This window comes from Lepidochelys kempii, chromosome 26 (assembly GCF_965140265.1).
Source record: "Lepidochelys kempii isolate rLepKem1 chromosome 26, rLepKem1.hap2, whole genome shotgun sequence".
In the NCBI taxonomy this organism is placed as follows: Eukaryota; Metazoa; Chordata; order Testudines; family Cheloniidae; genus Lepidochelys; species Lepidochelys kempii.
In genome coordinates this window covers 14,788,267-14,808,828 of record NC_133281.1, presented here as the reverse complement: position 1 = coordinate 14,808,828, position 20,562 = coordinate 14,788,267, and the positions used below count along the sequence as shown (strand labels likewise).

Below are 20,562 nucleotides of genomic sequence, written 5' to 3'. Positions count from 1 at the left end.
GCCTAGATTGACTGGGCAGGGGTGGGTGGGCAAGGGAAGTCTTTGACAGCATAGCTGTCCAGTGCCCTCGAGGTGAACTTAGTAGTCCTGACATGTTAGCCCTTTTGGGTGCTATCAGGGCCATAGTCCTTCATTGCTTCCATAGTCCTTCATATTTCCCTCTTGGTTCATGTGTGTTCCAAGTCACAGGTTCCAACTTCCAGCAGAGGGGCTCAGATATCCTGGTGATGTCAGCGGCTGAATGGGTAGAAGGCAGAACAGCTCCATTTAGAGTCCTAGATTCACCAAGACTCATGCTCTTGTTGCGTTAAGTGCCTTGACTCCGCAGTGAGCAGCTCTCTGGGTTACCTGGTGCTAGAATTTCTCTTGTGGCAATTTAGCACAAGCCCAGCCTCCTGTGCTAGCCTATTTGCCCCCATCAGTGCCTAGTTCTGAGGTTGGCATCACACTAGCTCTTCCAGTCATGGGCTTCTCTGAAACACAACACCCTGCTGAAGCATGGACTGGTCTTATGCTTGTGGAGGAGGAAGCTGGGGGGAGGATAGAAACCTCTAGAACTAGTTCATGGCGTCCACATTCATTTCACTTGTGGCCCAGACAGCTTTGATGCTACTTTAGTGTCTCTGCTGACGGTACTATGCACACGAATCCCCCAGCAGCAGTTTTCAAGAGGCCCTGTCTGCTGGGGTGGCTGTTCCTAGATTATGGGCCATAAAGGAGATGTCCTGATGCAGATGTCTGGCCTGGGGAAGCAGGTGTTTCTGGTTCTTCCTTTTGTGCTACGGAGAGCAGCATACTCCCCTCCTGTTCCCAGAGAGCCACCGAGATCAAGCGTTAACACGATACCTACTAACATTAAAAATAGCTAAATTCTTCTTGTCTTGGGCAGTGTAGCTGGGTTACGACTCCTCGCTGGGAAGATCTGAGTGGAGTAGAATCCAGTGCAACCCTGGCTATTCTCTGTTTCTGGAATCGTAGTATTTATTTCTTTAGACTGTTAAGCTAAATTCCCTGCACCCTAGCAGGGCAGTAACTGGAAGCTGCTTCTAGGCAAACTGGAGGCTAGTTGTTAAGAGGAGTCTGACCCCTGTGTAGGATGAAATAGCTGACTTCCTGACCGGAGTCCTCACCCGCGCGGACAGCCATTCAGGCTCCGACCCCAGGGACCTCGATGCCGAGAAAAAGAAGAAACCACGTGACTTGACCAGGAGGGACCTGTCGTTCGACTTGCCAGAAAGAACCAGCAGTCCAACCTCCCCGGCAGCCAAAGTGCCGGCCTCACCTTCTGGCTCAGAGGTAGGGACTGGCCCTCTGGCATGTGGAGCTGGGGAAGGCCTGTGTTTGAATGACCATCCTGTGGGCTGTTTTTGCACTGATGAGCCAGGCTGTGAGAGCACAGGGATGATGTTTATATGGGGGGAGAGGTGTGCATATGAAGGTGTCAGCTGCTCACATGGTGGCAAATGGCTCTTCCAAAATAGATGAGTTGCATTTTAAGGTTTCCTGCAAAGCTTAAGAACATAAGAACGGCCATAGTAGGTCAGACCAAAGGTCCATCTAGCCCATGTCCTGTCTTCCGACAGTGGCCAATGCCAGGTGCCCAAGAGGGAATGAACAGAACAGGTAATCATCAAGTGATCCATCCCCTGTCACCCGTTCCCAGCTTCTGGCAAACAGAGGCTAGGGACACCATCCCTGTCCATCCACGAGCTTATCCAGTTCCTTTTTTAACTCTGTTATAGTCTTGGCCTTCACAATATTCTCTGTCAAGGAGTTCCACAGGTTGACTGTGGGTTGTGTGAAGAAATACTTCTTTTTCTGTGTTTTAAACCTGCTGCCTATTAATTTCCTTTGGTGACCCTAGTTCTTGTGTTATGAGAAGGAGTAAATAACACTTCCCTATCTACTTTCTCCACACCCGTCATGATTTTATAGACCTCCATCATATCCCCCCTTAGTCGCCTCTTTTCCAAGATGAATAATCCCAGTCTTTTGAATCTCTCCTCATAACGGAAGCTGTTCCGTCCCCCTAATCATTTTTGTTGCCCTTTTCTTTATCTTTTCCAATTCCAGTATATCTTTTTTGAAAAGGGGGGATCAGATCTGCATGCAATATTCCAGATGCGGGCATACCATGGATTGAAAGAGAGGCAATATGATATTTTCTGTCTTGTTATCTATCCCTTTCTTAATGAATCCCAACATTCTGTTCGCTTTTTTAACGGCTGCTGCACATTGAGTGGATGTTTTCAGATAACTGTCCACAATGACTCCAAGATCTCTTTCTTGAGTGGTAACATCTAATTTAGACCCCATCATTTTATATGTATAATTGGGATTATGTTTTCTTTGTATTATCAACATTGAATTTCATCTGCCATTTTGTTGCCCAGTCACCCAGTTTTGTGAGATCCTTTTGCAGCTCTTCGCAGTCTGCCTGGGATTTAACTGTCTTGAGTAGTTTTGTATCATCTGCAAATTTTGCCACCTCACTGTTTACTCCTTTTTCCAGATAATTTATGAGTGTGTTGAATAGGACTGGTCCCAGTACAGATGCCTGGGGGAACCACTATTTACCTCTCTCCGTTCTGAAAACCGACCATTTATTCCTACCCTTTGTTTCCTATCTTTTAACCAATTACGAATCCATGAGAGGACCTTCCCTCTTATACCATGACAGCTCACTTTGCTTGAGAGCCTTTGGTGAGGGACCTTGTGAAAGGCTTTCTGAAAATCTAAGTACACTGTATTCACTGGATCCCCTTGGTCCACATGCTTGCTGATCCCCTTAAAGAACTCTAGTAGATTGGTGAGGCATGATTTCCCTTTACAAAAACCATATTGACTCTTCCCCAACAAATTGTGTTCATCTGTGTGTCCGATAATTCTTTTCTTTATTATAGTTTCAACCAATTTGCCCAATGCTGAAGTCAGACTTACCGGCCTGTAATTGCTGGGATCGTCTCTGGAGCCTTTTTTAAAAATGGTGTTACATTAACTACCCTCCGGTCATTTAGTACAGAAGTTGATTTAAATGATAGGTCGCATACCACAGTTAGTAGTTTTGCAATTTCACATTTGAGTTCCTTCCGAACTTTTGGGTGATACCATCTGGTCCTGGTGACTTATTACTGTTTAGTTTATCAGTTTATTCCAAAACCTCCTCTATTGACACCTCAGTCTGGGACAGTTCCTCAGATTTGTCACCTAAAAAGAATGGCTCAGGTTTGGGAATCTCCCTCACGTCCTCAGCCATGAAGACTGATGCAAAGAATTCATTTAGTTTTTCTGCAGTGGCCTTATTGTCCTTGAGTGCTCCTTTAGCATCTCGATCGTCCAGTGGCCCCACTGGTTGTTTAGCAGGCTTCCTGCTTCCGATGTACTTAAGAAATTTTTTTCTGTTGCTTTGAGTCTTTGATTAGCTGTTCTTCATATTCCTTTTTGGCCTTCCTCATTGTATTTTTACACTTCACTTGCCAGAGTTTATGCTCCTTTCTATTTTCTTCACTAGGATTTAACTTCCACATTTAAAGGATGCCTTTTTCCCTCTCACTGCTTCTTTTACTTTGTTGTTTAGCCACGGTGGCACTTTGTTGGTTCTCTTACCGTGTTTTTTAATTTGGGGTGTACATTTAAGTTGAGCCTCTATTATGGTGTCTTTAAAAAGTTTCCATGCAGCTTGCAGGGATTTCACTTTTTGCACTTTACCTTTTAATTTCTGTTTAACTAACTTCTTCATTTGAGTGTAGTTCCTCTTTTTTAAATTAAATGCTAACCGTGGTGGGCTGCTGTGGTGGGTTCCTTCCCCTCCTCCCCCCAACAGGGATGTTAAATTTTATTATGTTATGGTCACTATTACTAAGCAGTTCAGGTAGATCACCTTTTGGACCAGATCCTGTGCTCCACTTAGAACTAAATCAAGAATTGCCTCTCCTCTGGTGGGTTCCAGGACCAGCTGCTCCAAGAAGCAGCCATTTATCGTGTCTAGAAACTTCATCTGTGCATCCCGTCCTGAGGTGACGTGTACCTGGTCAGTATGGGGCTAGTTGAAATTCCTTGTTATTACTGAATTTTTGCTTTCTGTCACATACAGTGCCCCTCCCTCACCAGCACGACCTGTTCTGTTCTTCTGATAGATTTTGTACCTTGGTATTACTGTGTCCCACTGATTATCCTCATTCCACCAAGTTTCTGTGTTGCCTGTTACATCAATATCCTCGTTTAATAGGAGGCATTCTAGTTCACCTATCTTGTTATTTAGACTTCTAGCAGTGGTATATAAGCGTCGGAGTGCCTGGGCTAGGGGTCGGAGTGCGGGGGGGCGGGGGGGATTTGCCTGGGCTTGGGTGGGGAGGGTTGCCTGGGCTGTGGATCGGAGTGTGGGGGGAGAGGGGCCTGGGCTGGGGGTTGGAGTGCAGGGCGGGGAGGCTGCAATTCCTGAATGCTAATCCTGGCTCGGATACTGACTCCTGGTGTGACTGGGGGCAGGTTACCTGTCCTCCATGCCCATCTGTAAAACAGGGATGGTGATATCAAGCTTGGTCATTGGGGGTTGTGAGGGTCAAGTGGGAACTACCGATCTGCGGAGATGTAAATTAATTGCTATACCAAGCATTATGATTAACCCATTGCTGCATCCTGCCATGGAAATCTGACTGCATGGGGCTTCTCTTCTTGTTTGGGCAGGATCTGTCCAGTGTCTCCAGTAGCCCCACCTCGAGTCCCAAAACCAAAATGGCTGCTGTATCATCTGTCCAGAAGTCCAGCCAGATGGGTGCCACCCAGCTGCTGAAGAGACATGTGCAGAGAACAGACGGGGTCCTGACACACAAGCAGGCACAAGGTAACGCCCCAGCAGCTCGCTCCACTCGCTTCCTCCTCATTACCCCGGTACAGCCCCTTGCGGGTGTCACTGTCCAGCTATACTCTTACTTTGCCCTGCAGGATTATTCTAAGTCTGCAACCTTCCTTTGGTCATGTGACATTCAGATGGGGCGGTGTCCCCACAGCTCAGACCCCATGCACTGTCACTCCTAAGTAGTGGCATATGGGAGCTGACTCTGGGCAGGAAATGGTAGCCTCTCTGGCATAGGAGGGTGAGTCACTTACAGGCCTTTGCTTTGCTATTGCCCAGACTGGGAAGGGTCTTTGCCTGTCTTGGTGGCCAAATCATCGTGCAGTTGTAGAATGTCGGCCCAGTGGGTGTGGGCACATCCGTTTTGGGGCACCTGATGGGCTGGTGGTTTGTATCAGTGAAGATTTTCTAGGGAGTAAAGGGTGGTCGGGGTGGGTAAGGCCACTGAGCCGGGATGAAGATGAGGGTCTAGCGCAGGGGTAGTCAATAGGTGGATTGTGGCCAAATCCAGACCGCCAGATGCTTTTGAATGGACCCCCAAATCTCTTTATTTACTTCTTATCATTGTTGTTTTTCTGGCATCTGGACCGTTCCTGTACCTTGACAAAAAATAATTTGACTACCCCTGGTCTAGAATGCAGGGGAGGGCCAGCCACCAAGAAGGAAAGGCTAACCGGAGCTGTGTTTTTTGTCCTGTGGGATGCTGATTAGATCTTGGGATGAACCTTCAGTCGTGCGGGGAAAGGTCTGACAGGCAGGGCTCTGTCTGGTGCAGGCAGGGTTGTGGTAGCCATGTTGATCCCAGGATATTAGAAGGACCAGGTGAGTGAGATAATATCTGTTATTGAATGGCTTCTGTTGGTGCGAGAGACGAGCTTTCGAGCTACACAGAACAAGAGCGCCGTATAAGTTTGAAAGCTCGTCTCTGTCACCAACAGACGTCAGTCCAGTAAAAGACATTACCTCCCCCGCATTGTCTCTCCGTGGAGCAGGAGGTATGTTTTCCTCTGGAACCTGTGGATAATACTTTGTCATGGATGGGCCATAGAAAACCCCTCCTGGCAAACACTATTGATTTAGTTGGGGTTGGTCCTGCTTTGAGCAGGGGATTGGACTAGGTGACCTCCTGAGGTCTCTTCCAATCCGAATCTGCTATGATTCTATGATAATTAGGAAGTAGTTCTCCCGTCTCCAATCTTTCTTGCTTCCTTTGCTCAGGACAGATCTGAACAGGCCTGCCAGTTCCCCGTGAGCATTGCCCTGTGCTCCAGCTAGTTCTTTCTCTGATTCACAGTAGGTTGCAGACTGGAACTTGAGCCCAGGTCTTGCGCATAGTAGAGCAATGCAAGAACCGTTGAAGTCTGCTCTGGCCTATGTTTTATCTATAGGAGCAAGTTCCTGGCGAGTATATGAAGGGAACTGAGCAGGAGAAGGCTCTGTGGTTAGTATCATTGCAGACACTTCTGCAGTGTAAAGACAGTCCAGAGGGAGGGTTCACGGAAGCGTTGTGGCAATGAATGTTTGTGTGTACTAGTTACTGCTTTCCAGTCATTGCCAGCATTTCAGCACAGAGATGGCCAGTGTGACTAGGTCTAGGGTGTCTGTGTGGACAGCTCCAATATCAGACATGGGGCGGAGCCCAGCATCACAAGCCTGCTCGTGCTCCCTGGAGGCGGTCATCAGGGGACAGTTAGGGGGCTGTGGGAAGGATGCTGTGTAGTTTGGTAGTGCTCTGGGAGGGGGAGGGAGAGGGATGTCTCCAGACCTGTTGCCCCTTCTCAGGCGGGTGTGATGCATTGCAGTTTGGGGGATGAGTCAGGGGTGTCTCCAAATGCCATGAGGTTGCATCACGGAGCTGTACTTCCATCTGTCAGAGTGAGTGGTGTCTGCAGAGCTCCCCGCTGCCCAGCTGGTCCCAGGGGAGTGAGTGGTGTCTGCAGAGCTCCCCGCTGGCTGGCTGTGGGTCCCAGGGAGTGAGTGGTGTCTGCAGAGCTCCCCGCTGCCCAGCTGTGGGTCCAGAGGAGTGAGTGGTGTCGGCAGAGCTCCCTGCTGGCCAGCTGTGGGTCCCAGGGGAGTGAGTGGTGTCGGCAGAGCTCCCTGCTGCCCAGCTGTGGGTCCCAGGGGAGTGAGTGGTGTCGGCAGAGCTCCCTGCTGCCCAGCTGTGGGTCCCAGGGGAGTGAGTGGTGTCTGCAGAGCTCCCCGCTGCCCAGCTGGTCCCAGGGGAGTGAGTGGTGTCTGCAGAGCTCCCTGCTGCCCAGCTGTGGGTCCCAGGGGAGTGAGTGGTGTCGGCAGAGCTCCCTGCTGCCCAGCTGTGGGTCCCAGGGGAGTGAGTGGTGTCTGCAGAGCTCCCCGCTGCCCAGCTGGTCCCAGGGGAGTGAGTGGTGTCTGCAGAGCTCCCCGCTGGCCTGTTGTGGGTCCCGGGGAGTAAGTTGTGTGTGCAGAGCTCCCCGCTGGCCGGCTGTGGGTCCTAGGGAGTGAGTGGTGTCTGCACAGCTCCCTGCTGGCTAGCTGTGGGTCCTAGGGGGTGAATGGTGTCGGCAGAGCTCCCTGCTGTCCAGCTGTGGGTCCAGGGGAGTGAGTGGTGTCTGCAGAGCTCCCCGCTGGCCGGCTGTGGGTCCTAGGGGGTGAGTGTCTGCAGAGCTCCCCGCTGGCCGGCTGTGGGTCCTAGGGGGTGAGTGGTGTTTGCAGAGCTCCCCGCTGGCCGGCTGTGGGTCCTAGGGGGTGAGTGGTGTCTGCAGAGCTCCCCGCTGGCCGGCTGTGGGTCCTAGGGGGTGAGTGGTGTTTGCAGAGCTCCCCGCTGGCCGGCTGTGGGTCCTAGGGGGTGAGTGGTGTCTGCAGAGCTCCCCGCTGGCCGGCTGTGGGTCCTAGGGGGTGAGTGGTGTCTGCAGAGCTCCCCGCTGGCTAGCTGTGGGTCCTAGGGGATGAGTGGTGTCTTCAGAGCTGCCTGCCCCCACCGGTGAAAGTCAGCTGTGTGTCCAGGGAGTGAGTGGTGGCTGCAGAGCTGCCTGCCCCCTGCCTGTTGTCTGTCTCTCCCCCCACCCCCCGTGAAAGCCAGCTGTGATACTGTAATTCTCTCTGATTCATTTCAGCTCAGTTTGCTGCTTTTCTGAAACAAAACATGCTGGTGAGGAAAGCTCTTCCTCCTGGCACCTCTTCATGTCTCTTTGGTGAGTATCTCCTCACTTCCTCTCTCTCTCCGCTTCCTTCCTCCTCCTCTGGCTTTCCTCCATCACCTTCCTCTCCTCCTCGCACTGGTTTGGGGGGCATTCTAGCGTGTGGTCCCCCTCTCTCTGCTCTTTGCTTTCTCATTGCTGTCGTGGGAGCTGAAGCAAAACAGCCACACCCCTCCCCTGGCTTTCCCTCTTTCTGGCCGGTAAATGTTCCCTGGGAGTGACATGATTTTGCAGTGGTTTGCTCTGTTGGACTGTGGCATCATGTGAGTGTCCTGGCAGCTTCCTGTGGTCAGGAGCGTAACTCTTTTGTGTGCTGGGTCTGGTTGGCTGAGATGCAGACCACAGCATGGGGAGTTGTGCTTTTGACATGGAAGGCGCTTCGTTGATGCATGGTACAGGAAAGTGCTTTGGACAGCCTGTCGTGGGTGCAGAGACGGGGCTGCTTAGTGGCTCAAGGAGGCCGGCTGGAGCATCTTTCCAAACCCATGGAGAGTTGGAGGAGGAACAGCAGAGGAGTGGGTAGGGAGGGCGAGGGATTCCTTGGGAAAGCAGGAAGGCAGTGCTGAATTGGATCCTGAAATGGATAGGAAGCCACTGTTGATGGTGGGAGAATGGGACTGGAGGAAGAAACTCTGGCTACTGTATGTCAGAGCCTCTGAGACCTAGAGATGGGGGGCCAGATTCATAGCTGAGCTAAATGGATTCAACTTCTTTGCCTCCAATTGCATTGGCTGCCACTGTGGAGTCAAGCTGAAGGATTTGAGGTTAGAAGAGGTTGGTGATAAAGGTCTGGAGGAGGATTTTAGCAGGGTTAGGCTGGTAAGAGGGTTGGGAGGCATTTCAGTTGCTGTAATAGCTGGATCTATCTCTAATGCGAGTTGCTTTGTCATGACATGACCTGTCAGTGCCAGAGCGGGTGGCCCTCGGCTGTGGGGAGTGTGATGGAGGAACACCTCTCTGTAAAGCATGGTGTTTCATGGCATAGTGCTGGTGGCTTCTTGTCTGGACGAATGAAGCTCTGGATAATTAGTTGGAGACCAGCGGGACTGTGAGGTGCTGTAGCTGGGTACTGTGAGATACCAGGAGGTCCCCATCCCTCTCTCTGCCTAACACACAACTGGGTTATTGTCCAAACACTCCCTTCTTGGGGTTTGGCTGTGTCCAGAAGTGACATAACAAAGCCCGAGGCAGGACTGTATAGACAAGCAGGTCCTAGCCTAGGCTGGCTACTTATTGAGTTCTCCTTCCCTCAAGCTCTGCCTCTGAGAACTTTGGTTTTTCTACTACGGCGTTGGAGGTAATGAGATCCACCTGGTCAGGCTGCCTGGGTGACTCAGCGGAGTAGCTCTGCACTTCTCCGTGGGGTCTGAACACCCAGCAGCAGCTCACAGGCACAAAAAGGATTAATTGCCTAACTGGGGTGATTCCTGCTCGCATGCTGTCCGGATGGGAAGAGATTTTTCCCTGGGACACATTGGCAGCAGCCCCACCCTGTTTCTGGAGCATTGAGCAGGCGGCATCAGTAGGATCCAGGTGTGCAGTGTTCCACACCATCAAAGGAGCACTTCAGTCCCTGCCATCCAGCACTTTAAGGGAAAATGCCTTCATGCGGTTACATTGGATTTGCCCGCTGGCAGCTCTGACAGTAGCTAGTGCGAAGCCAGGGCTGGTCACACTGTCCTCCAGCCCTGCTGTTTCTGCGTCGGTGGGGCTGAGGAGAGGGATGCTGCCTCCCTGCAGGAGAACAGCGTGGTGGGAAGCCATGGTGAAGTGGGAGCAATAGGTTTGTCTAACTAGAGCTCAGAGCGCTGGTGCCTGGGGCTTCAGCCTGAGCGCACAGGGAGCTCTTCCCATCTGTTGTGAGAACAAGAGGCTGTGTGTGCCACAGTGATTGTGTAATGAAGGAGGCTTTGATCATGTGGAATGCAAGAGGGTGTGTTTGATCACTGGCTGTCATGGGTGCTCTGAGGAGTACTAGCATCGCTCCCCCTGCAGCTGCCGTTTCATGGTGCTGCCCAGCTGATGGCGCCGGGTGGTGTGCTTGATGCTCGGGCGGTCTCAAGGGCTTTTGCAGCGGAACTGATGCCTGTAATCTCTTCGCATAGGTGATCAAAACTCTCTGGGTAGTTCCATTCACTCTGCATGTTCACAGTTCTGGGGAAGGTGTGTAAGCTTTGCGCATCTGTTATCAGCCAGCACCCCACCTTGCTGCCCTCAAAGCAGGACCCTGGGTGCAGGTGCTAAGATAATACGCATTGATGCTCGCGTTGGGGTAGAGCAATGCCAACAAATAAATGCCTAGCAGTAATGTGGTTCAGCTGCACTCTCCCCCAGCAGTAGGTCGGGGACCTGCTCCTGCAAAGTGGGGTCATTGATCTCCAGGAGGATGAAGGCTGTTCAGTAAAGAACTTGGACCCCAAGGACTATTTCTTCTACACACACGCGCCTCCTCCCCGACCCCCATAGGAGAAGGAATTAACTACCTCAGTGACTTTTTTCAGGCTTTATATATTCTTGTTTCCCCTACGGCCCTCCCCAGCTTGAGGGTAAGTATTTAGGGCAGGTCTTCACTACCCGCCGGATCGGCCGGTAGTGATCGATCTATCACATCTCGTCTAGAAGGGATAAATCGCTCCCCGAACGCGCTCCCCATCGACTCCGGAACTCCAGCTCGCGAGAGGCGGAAGCGGAGTTGACGGGGAAGTGGCAGCGGTCGACTCACGGCCAGGTAAGTCGACCTAAGATACGCCGACTTAGCTGCATATCTTAGGTCGGCACCTCCCCCCAGCGTAGACCAGGGCTTAGAATTGAGAAATGGAGGCTGGAAGGGACCTTGACAGGTCATCTCGTCCAGACCCCTGTGCTGAGGCAGGGCCAAGTAAACCTAGACCAAACCTGACAGGTGTTTGCCCACCTGTTCTTCAAAACCTCCAGTGATGGGGATTCCACAACCTCCTTTGGAAGCCTGTTCCAGAGCTTAACTCCCCTCAGATTTAGAAAGTTTTTCCTAATCTTTAACCTAAATCTTGCTTGCTGCAGATTAAGCCTGTTACTACTTGTTCTGCCTTCAGTGAACATGGAGAACAATTAATTGATCAGTGTCATCTTTATAACAGCCCTTAATCTATTTGAGACTGTTCTCAGGTCCCTCCTCAGTCTTTCTTTCTCAAGGCTAACTCAATGTCTCCAGTTTTTTAACATTTCCTCACAGGTCAGGTTTCTTACATCTTTTATCGTTTCTGTTGCTCTCCTGTGGACTCTCTCCAGTTTATGCACATCGTTCTTCAAGTGTGGCGCCCAGAACTGGTCACAGTACTCCAGCTGAGGCCACCCCAGTGCTGAGCGAAGTGGGACACAATTACCTCCCATGTCTTACTTACCACATTCCTGCTAATACACCCCAGAATGATAGTAGCCTTTTTTGCCACGGCATCACATGGTTGGCTCATATTCAGTTTGTGATCCACAATGACTCCCAGATTCTTTTGAGCGGTACTATGATCTAGCCAGTTATTCTCCATTTTCTACTTGTGCGTTTGATTTTTCCTTCCTAAGTGCAGTACTTTGCTCTTGTCTTTATTGAGTTTCATCTTGTTGATTTCAGACCATTTTTCTAATTTGTCCAGGTCGTTTTGAGTTCTAATGCTGTCCTCCAAAGTGCTTGCAAAGGGTTGGTGTCATGTGCCTTACTTCTATTGCCCCTTAGTCCAGAGTGGACTGAGACCAGGTGTGGTGGGAACTCCCTTTCTGAGCACTGTAGCTTTACACCTTTGACATTGGAAGGCCGGCCTTCATTTCAGCACCTCCGCTGCAGAATGTGCCGGGGCTGGGTGGTGTGCTAAAGCTTACTTCTCCAGTGAAGAGATGGACAGCAGGGTGCAAGCCATGAACTCCCGGGTTCTAAATTGAGATCATGCCGTTACATATCAGCAGTGGAATACAAATGGGCAAGATGCGGTACTGAGGAAGGATGGTCTTGTGGTTAATAATCACTTCTGTTCCCCTAGTGCCCAGAGTCCCAGTCATGTAGAGGGTTCCATTTTGCTGGGAGCTGTGGTGTGTGTGCCAGAACATTGACACAGTAGGCCTCAGGACAGAACAGATGTGCTCGGGCAGGGTGGGTTGGGAGGCTGAGGTACAAAGGAACTGTTGAGCAGAAAAATGGAAGTCTCGGCTTGCCTATGTGAGGCCAGACAGGTTAGGATATCGGACAGAGATCCTCAATCCTGAAATCAATGGGATTTAGGCACCTATATACCTTGAATGATCTGGGCCTTAGTCTTTGTGGATCTCAGTTCCTCATCTGTACCTTGGGGATAACAGTGCCTTGCAGGGGTGTTGCGAGGGAACATACAGGGATGATTGAGCTGTGCAGGTGTGGTGGTGGTGAGCGCCAAGGAAACACGATAAAGAACTGACTCTTGCAGAGTAATGAATGGTGGAGTCCAGCAATATGCGCTGCAGTGCAGGGATGGCTGGAGCAGAGCACGGGGTCAGCAGCTGAGGTCTAATCCCAGCTTTGATGGGGTCATATGTGCATTTGGGCAAGTCACTTTACCTCTCTCTGGGCCTCAAGTTTCCCCATTGGTAAAGTGGGGATACGTGATGATGGGCTGGCATTTGTACTGTGTTTTGGAAATGAAAAACACTTCTGTAAGGGGCATTATTACTGCAGCGGTTCATAAAGTGATAAGCCTGCACTGTTTTTCAGTGCAGAAAAAGACAGGATCCTTAGACTGTGCTGCCTTAGAATATGAAGAGCTCATTCTAAATACAGCAATTTGTGATGCACAAGGAAATCAATTTAGAGACGTGAGTGGTAAGGAGAGAGAGGACTCTCCAGCAGTTGGTGATGGGACACTAGATGGGGAGGGCTCTGAGTTACTACAGAGAATTCTTCCCCAGGTGTCTGGCTGCTGGGTCTTGCCCAACTGCGCAGGATCTAATTGATCACCATATTTGGGGTCAAGAAGGAATTTTCCACCATGTACTGACAAGCTGAGGTTGTTTCCTCAGCAAACGTCATTCCTGCCTGAAGAAGAGGAGTTGTTGTGGCACCTTAGAGACTAACCAATTTATTTGAGCATAAGCTTTCGTGAGCTACAGCTCACTTCATCGGATGCATAGTGTGGAAAATACAGAAGATGTTTTTATACACACAAACCATGAAAAAATGGGTGTTTATCACTACAAAAGGTTTTCTCTCCCCCCACCCTTCTCTCCTGCTGGTAATAGCTTATCTAAAGTGATCACTCTCCTTACAATGTGTATGATAATCAAGGTGGGCCATTTCCAGGACAAATCCAGGTTTTCTCCCTCCCCCCCCACCCCGCAAACCCACTCTCCTGTGGGTGATAGCTGATTCCTGCCGGAGTCTGCAGGCTGCGTCCTGGCGGATGTGTCCTAGGTGCCAGGCCTCCCTGGTATGGTTGAAAACGGGGGGCAGAAAGCACTGGTGAAGGGAGCTGGGGGAAATTCAACACAGGGCATTTTGGAAACATGCTAATAGAGTCCGTCCCCTTCTGCCATGTCACTTTCCCGGGGGACTCTGCAGAAAAGTCTGCGTGTTTAGGATCCAGGGTTGTTCCATGGGCTGGCTCAGGAAATGCTGCACTGGGACAGATGCAGCGCTGCAGCTGGGCTGCTGCCGCCGTGTTCACACTTCCTAGAGTGACAGAAGCGGGTCTTCCAGTGCCGTACTAAACCCACCTCTTCTGCCGACCTAGTGGTGTCCACACCGGGGCTTGGGGCGGCTTCATTACACTGCACAGGATGCAAAATTCTGTAATTTTGTAGTTCAGGCAACGTAACGCTGTAGTGTAGACCAGCCCTTAGTAACCAACTTTGATTTCCCTGGGCCTTGCTGGGCCCTCCCCCAAAATCTCCCCAGGAAGCAGCCTGAGTTTGAAACATTGAGATTTGATACTGCAAATACTGCGTCCACCTCAATGTCTGTGCAGCACCTGGCACAACAGGGCCTTCCACCGTAATTTAAGGGTTAGAATAAGGAAAATAATATAAAACAGAGGCAACAAATCAACCCAATACAGAAGCCTTGGCATGCTGCTAATCCCCTTGCTCAGCCCAGACAGTGACAGCCTCTGTAATACTGCAGTAAATATGTCCCTTTCCAGTGCAGGTAAATAATGTGCACTATTTTCAAACAGCTCTTTGGCAGACCTTTAATCAAATACCAGTTTGTTATGAAGGATCTTTGCAGGAGCCCACGCCAGTGACCTGTAATTCAGAGGGGTGTCTTCCCACATGTTCCTGTGTTCAATGGTAGTTTTCAGGAGCTACCTCAACAGCTGAAGTTAAACTCAGCCCTGACTCTTCCACAGATGCCTTGTAAAAATGTTAACAACGTCACTTGTGTCTCTCTTGGCTTTCAGAGAGATCTGAAATCTCGCCCAAGATTTCTCTCCAGTCTTTTGCTGCTTTTTCCCAAATTCTTGAGGTGGTTCCCAACAGGCTTGAGGGCTCTTGGTGTCCCTTTTTGACCTCTAGAAGCAACACATTCACACACACGGGAACTTGGACTGTCTTGCTCTTTTATATGGCAGGTGCCCAGTAGATAATTGGTTTCGAAGAGTCTGAGTAATACCCAAACCTCAGCCAGACAGGCCTCGGAAGTCTCACGGGGATCACGGTGCAGGCCCCCTCTTTGCCAGTCACACCTTCTTCACCCTGCAGTTTCCCTATGTCAAAAGACAAAACGGAGAGGCAGACCCAGGTTGCTCTAGCCCTGACACAGGCCTTCAGCACCAGCACCCTGCGATGCAGCATCTGACGGGGGCAGCTGAGCCAGTCAGGAGGGGCTCACACGGAGCACAGCACAATCCGTTAAGATTCTCACTTGGCTCCTGCACTTCCTCAGTTTGCAGAGCAGGGCCTAAAGGACAGGCGTGGCTGTCACCGAGTCAGCCCTGGGGCTCAAGTGGGAGCAACTTGTGCTGTGGTGCTGAAGGCCTTAGGGTTCCGGTGCAGCGTGGGGCTCGGGTCACTTGCAGGTTTAAACTAGCATAAATGGTGGTTCTCTGTAACTTGACCTCTTTAAACCATGGTTTGAGGCCGTCAGTGACTCAGCCGGAGTCTGTATAGATGATCATGATGGTCCTCTCTGACATTAGAGTCTGAGTCCTGGTGCATGGAAGGCAGGAGGGGGCCGCATGAAGGAAGCTGTAGAGAATATGCATGGGCTTGTGTTCCCTCTCTGGGTATATATCGCATTATCATCCGTGCTGGAGTTATGCTATCCTCAGGGCAGCAGGTATTGGTTTCAAATATACACTTCTGTGTCTTCTAGTTCCAGTCTCCTCAGAGCAGCCAGAAGCGACTGAGAAAGAAGATGTGCGAATGCAGCTGAAGAGACATCAAACCCCCAGCCCGACCCATTGCAGCAAATCCTCCAAGCGAGCCAAAATCAAGGTGACCATTGTCTCCCACGGGGAAGCTGCTGGCACGGGGAATGGAGCACCCCTCGTTGCACAGCCAGAAAGTGAGTCCCAGTTCCAGAACTGCTCTTTAAACCGGAGATATTTACATTCAGTGATATTTACATGGAGATCGGGTAGTTGGTGTGTCTCAGGCCAGCTCTGGGTATGAGGATATGTCTGCTGACAAAGATGGAGCCAAAGGGGAGGAACCTTCTTCTTTAACAACATAGACATGGCGGGCAGCCTAAGCGGTTCCAGATGCCAGCGACTGGGTGCTCAGTGATGCTTGGGGAAGGGTGGGGATTGAAGTCCCATAATAGATAGTGTACAGCAGAGCATATGGCAGAAGCTTCGATTCAAGGGAGTCGTTCAAATTGTATGTGCCAGGGTGAAAGGCTGATTGTGTGTGCGGGGGGAAGGGTTTTCCCTTTGTATATGACTTAGCACAATCTACTGAGTTGTGAGGGACATGGTCTTTTCACTTTCCTCTGAAGCTTCAGGCCACTGCTGGACGCAGGATACTGGTCTTGAGGGACACTCAGTCTCGTTCAGTTTTGTAAGTCTGTGGCTTGCTTAAGTGTCTGTCCCTCAAACCCTGATGCTGTAGAAGTGACAACAAAGGACTCCCAAACAGGTTGGAATCTCTCTGCAAAGATCTCATCTGGGACCCGCTCCTGCCATACAAAGAGGACCATGTTGGGATTTGATGTGGTCTCCCATGGAAGAATCTCTGTGTATTCTCGGTATAGAATAGTTTCCTGCTCTGCTGATCCCCTTTGGGCATTGCAACGGTCTGAAGTCTGTCAAATACACCTTTTATATATACATTTGCAAAACCCAACTCTTCTCCCGTCTTCTCCTGGGTTAAGAAAACCCTGCTGTGATGTGAGTTGCACCTTGGTGAGCTGCAGTCCAGAGAGAGCTGTAGTGTGTTCAGCTTTGTTTCCCTCCAGCACTGGAGAGGAGGCCAGGAATTTTGTTTGCTTATTGTAACCACTGTACATTAAGGAAACTGTCCGTTGTGGTAGGCCAGATTGATGCATAGTAGGACTTCTGCTTGGAGCACCAAAAAAGAATTCTTAAACGTAATTGCAAGTGAGTGGAATTAGTGTGCAGCGTAGGACTGAAAGGGTCAGCACGCCATTCCAAAGCCCTGGGAAATCAGAGATTTTTCAAAGCTGTAAAGTAAATTGATCCATTTTGCACCATTTCTTGGTTAATTTAACAGTTGGTTTTACTGTGAAAATTAACTAATGAATATATTGTGGCTTACCTTCAGCAGCTTTGGAAGTCTCTGATTTCCTGGATTTTTTTTTTTAATTTTCAAAACTTTATTTCTTTTCACAGAAAAAAAATGAAATGCAGAAGTAAACATGAACCAAACAAGAATTCCCTCTTACCGTGCGTGAGCAGGAGGAATACACAGGACAAACGCATTTGTATCCCAAACACCGCAATAAACAAATATTGTAACTCACCGGCCTTTCTGTGTATTTTGTAAAGTGTCTCAATAGAATGCTTACAAAATCAACCACTAGAAAACCGGCATGTGCTCAATGATCCATCGAGGCAGTAGAATTGTATAATAATAATAATCTGGCAAGGAGGAAGTGGGGGTGTGAGTGAAGTAGAAGCAGATTAGTGGAATTCACCAGAGATGCTTACATCCCTGTGCTGAGCACCTGGTATCCAGTGCTTTCAAATGTCGAAGCTGATTCCCTCAGTCCTATTGTGCATCATAAGATTGTCGCAATGGCAACTTCCTGGTTTTATTAGTGATTCTATTTGGTTTGATGTTTCTGGAAGGACTCGCTTTCCTAGAACGTGCTAGAAAATATTTGGGATTGTGCTGGAGCTTTCCTTTAAAAAGTGCTTTGGGCAGCAGGATGAGCTCTGTTCCCCCAGCATTGCTCTGTGTCACTGGGCCGTGCGTGATGGCAGGGGCTCCCCAAAGGCTGGAGTAGGGCAGAGCTTTACGTCTCGTGTTTTTCTTTGTTTCCCACAGGTGTGCCAGGAAAGCCCCCCACCATGACCGTAGGCCAGTCTGGGTCAGGCGTAAAGGAGTTCTCGGGACTACTTACCACCACCAAGTGAGTGTATCATTTTATTTTTAATCTGTGGATCTCTGAGAGAGCTGAGCTGACGCCAGGCTCCAGAGAGCAGTGATTCCAGTGTCTGCCACTTCCTCGGACCTTGAGTGTGAAAGGATATGTCAGAGGTCCAGCTCTATGTCTGAATCCTGAGATATAGGAGATATCCAGTCCCCTGGAGCCTACCCCTCGTTGGTGTTGACTTGTTGCAGGGCAGTCCTGAGATGTGTTGGCAGAGCGAGGGGAGTAGTGGGGAGGGCATCCTGGTGATAGGAATATCTCTCTCTTTCTATGGGGGAGACAAAGATTGAAATGATAGATTCAAACCTCCTGATCTTTGTGATTCTGGCACTGCTTTCTCTCTCCCTGCATCTTCTGCCTTAACCTGGGCTCCAGTTCCTGTCCTTAAAGCATCTTCCCTGCCCAACCCTTGTCTCTGCCACTGCGGCCTCCCTGCCTGCTGCCAGACTCGCCCCCCAGCGCTGGAGGAGTATTTAAAGTAATTCTCCTTTGAAATGCCCCCCCCCCCCCCCCCCCGGGAGTTTCTTGCTGTACATTTAATGCTGTCTCAGTCTTCTCATCTCCCATCGTGCTGCTCTGGTTTCCTGTATGCCTCAGAGCGGCAGCCCCTGCCTTTAACCTGGAACAGGAGGCAGGATCTGGAAAATAAAAACGGTTTTAAATTGAGACGTCCCTTTAACTCCCAAGGTGGAATCTGTCTGTGTATAACACCTAGTCGGCGTGGCATGGGGACAGAGGGCTTCCAGTCACCCCACATTTCAGAAATAGACATCCTACTCCATTTGTGCGTGCTTCTATCTCCTGTCATGGAGGCGCAGCCGCTGCGGCAGTTTTGAGTTCACCACAGTAAAGTTTTCAGTCTCACCCAGCCCTTCCAGAAGGAGAGTGGCTCTGGGCTGTGTTTGACCCCTTGGCTGCAATCTTTGTCCTGGAAATACATCCCCTTGGAGTTTGTTGGTTACTGGAGTGCATTTGCCGAGTTTCTCTGTTTTTTCCAGGCTGAATTCTGCAGCGGAAACCGCCACCCTCAGCTCTACCCCCTCGGTCATGATCCCTAGCAGCACAGCTCCCAGCGCCTTCCATTCCTTGCAGAGCAGGCTGGTGGCCAGCAGTGCCCACTGCAGGCAGGCCCAGCCTAGCAACGCGCTCCAAGGTACATGTCTCTTTCTTCATGCCTGGCTTGGGAGTCTGCAAAGCAAACCTGGCCTGCGAGACGGATCTGTTGGAATCAGTCGTGTGTTTCCCTGCCTGCACCTTTGCTCTAACCCGGGAGTGGCTGAGAACCTTCCCAGCGTTTGGCTATCCCGGGGGCCTGATGAGGCCAGTGGCTTACTCAGGAGCTGGAAAGTGAGCCTGGTGGAGGATGGAACACTGGGCCAGGCCCTGTTTCCATTGCGGTCAAGGGCAGCTAGACTGGGTGACATTGTTTCAGCGAATAATACATCTGCAGAAAAGTCCATTTTGGGGGATACTTTCAGGTCAAATTTAGCGAATAGTATCAACCTAGAAATGAGGGGGGGGGATTCCAAAGTGGTTTATTTTGGTCCATTTTTAAATGGAACATTTCAGCTTTTTTGTTTTGAAACGGTGTTTTGTTTAATAATTTAGCTAGTATTAAAAAAGGGTGAAAGACACCCCAAAGTGACCTGGAGCAAAACAGAAAAACTTGAAGAACAAACAAACCGACCCCCAGATGTATTTTGTTTTGATAAGAAAAACCGTCAAAATTCAATTTCAGTTTGAACCGAACCACGTTTTTGTCAGATTTTTTGGTTCAGCTTCTGAAATAAGAAATCAATGATGCTCTCAGCTCTAATGGCAACATCTCCACCGATTTCGGTTGTATGGGAGCAGGAAGTGGCTCGCTATCTGGTGTTCTAGACACGACTGGCCCTGCCTACACTGGGCGCACATCCTGTGTGCAGTCATGCGAGTTGATAGGTGTTGGGTCGTGTTCTAGAATGGTGTTTTCCTCCTGGAGACATAGCTCATAGGGAGGACCGAAGGGCTCCCACAGGTCAAGAGGTAGCGTGACTCAGGGGACAGCCTCCTGCTGAAGCTAGTCCACCAAAGGTGAGAAACTGGCTCTTCATGGCAGATTATTCCTCAGCCTTGTTTGCTTTCAGGAGCAGCGTCTGCTAGCAGCCTCCTGCAGGGACTGAGCTTCAGCCTGCAGGACATCGGCACCAAGTCACCAGCCCTTCCAGCGAGCGTAGCATCCGTGGGGCCATCCATACAGGTAGGCAGCCCTAGCGACATGGAGGGTTTCAGATAGGCACAGGCTCTCCTGGAGAGCGGGAAACTGGATCTAGAGAGCTTGGGAGGACAGCATCCTTGTCATCCTGGAAGTAGAGCTCTGCTGCGGTAAGGAGCTCTCTTGAGGCTCTTGCTCTTGTGTTTGGCGCTTGTACCCTCAGGAGGAGGGTACTTGAGGAGCAAGGGTGATGGATGCCTTCTCTACAAGGACCACTGCTGTCTGCAGCCTGCCCTCCCATCTGGAGGCTGGGTGCAGTGATAGCATGAGGTGCATGGCAAGTGGGAGTTCTGGCACAGGAGACATTGAAATCTAAACTTGACAAAACACTAGACAATGCAATGTAGGGAATGGTCCTGCACGAGCCCCGGGGAGTGGGTGAGACGAGCCCGCTGGGCCTTTCCCACTCCTGCTTCTCACAGTGGAGTTGATTGCAGCCCCATCAGCTCTAGCAGGGGCAGCCTGCAATGCTCCACCTCTATCTGAGCAGCCTCCACGCAGATTAAGGTGGTTTATTCATGCTAGGGCCAGTAATCTCCATGGGCTGCCCCTTCATCTTAAAATCAGGGTGTCCATTGTGAAAGGGCCAAACTTCATCCACCCTTGGGCTGAGATGCACTGGCTGCCTACTGGGATGAAGGGTGGGAAGACTCTGCCAGACCTCGGAGACCTCGAACTTCCCTTGAGAGTGAGGGGGAGCAGGGAAAGACATCCTGCCCCTTCCTCCCTGGTG

The 20,562-nt window shown here is 50.4% G+C and overlaps 1 protein-coding gene across 14 annotated transcripts in view; it reads left to right on the top strand.

Annotated features, from left to right (window-relative positions):
- Positions 1 to 20,562, top strand: part of KANSL3 (KAT8 regulatory NSL complex subunit 3) — a 76,950-nt gene that overhangs the window by 20,564 nt on the left and 35,824 nt on the right. For 13 of the 14 annotated variants that reach the window (XR_012156282.1, XR_012156283.1, XM_073325075.1 and 10 more), the window contains 7 exons: positions 1,096 to 1,296; positions 4,687 to 4,843; positions 7,945 to 8,022; positions 15,335 to 15,526; positions 17,470 to 17,554; positions 18,574 to 18,728; positions 19,702 to 19,814. Coding sequence is in view for 12 of the 14 variants with exons in the window: in XM_073325075.1 (XP_073181176.1) it covers positions 1,096 to 1,296; positions 4,687 to 4,843; positions 7,945 to 8,022; positions 15,335 to 15,526; positions 17,470 to 17,554; positions 18,574 to 18,728; positions 19,702 to 19,814 (981 nt within the window). In the remaining 2 variants the exon portion in view is untranslated. The remainder of the gene's footprint in view (positions 1 to 1,095; positions 1,297 to 4,686; positions 4,844 to 7,944; positions 8,023 to 15,334; positions 15,527 to 17,469; positions 17,555 to 18,573; positions 18,729 to 19,701; positions 19,815 to 20,562) is intronic. The other variant, XM_073325072.1, reaches the window with a different exon arrangement.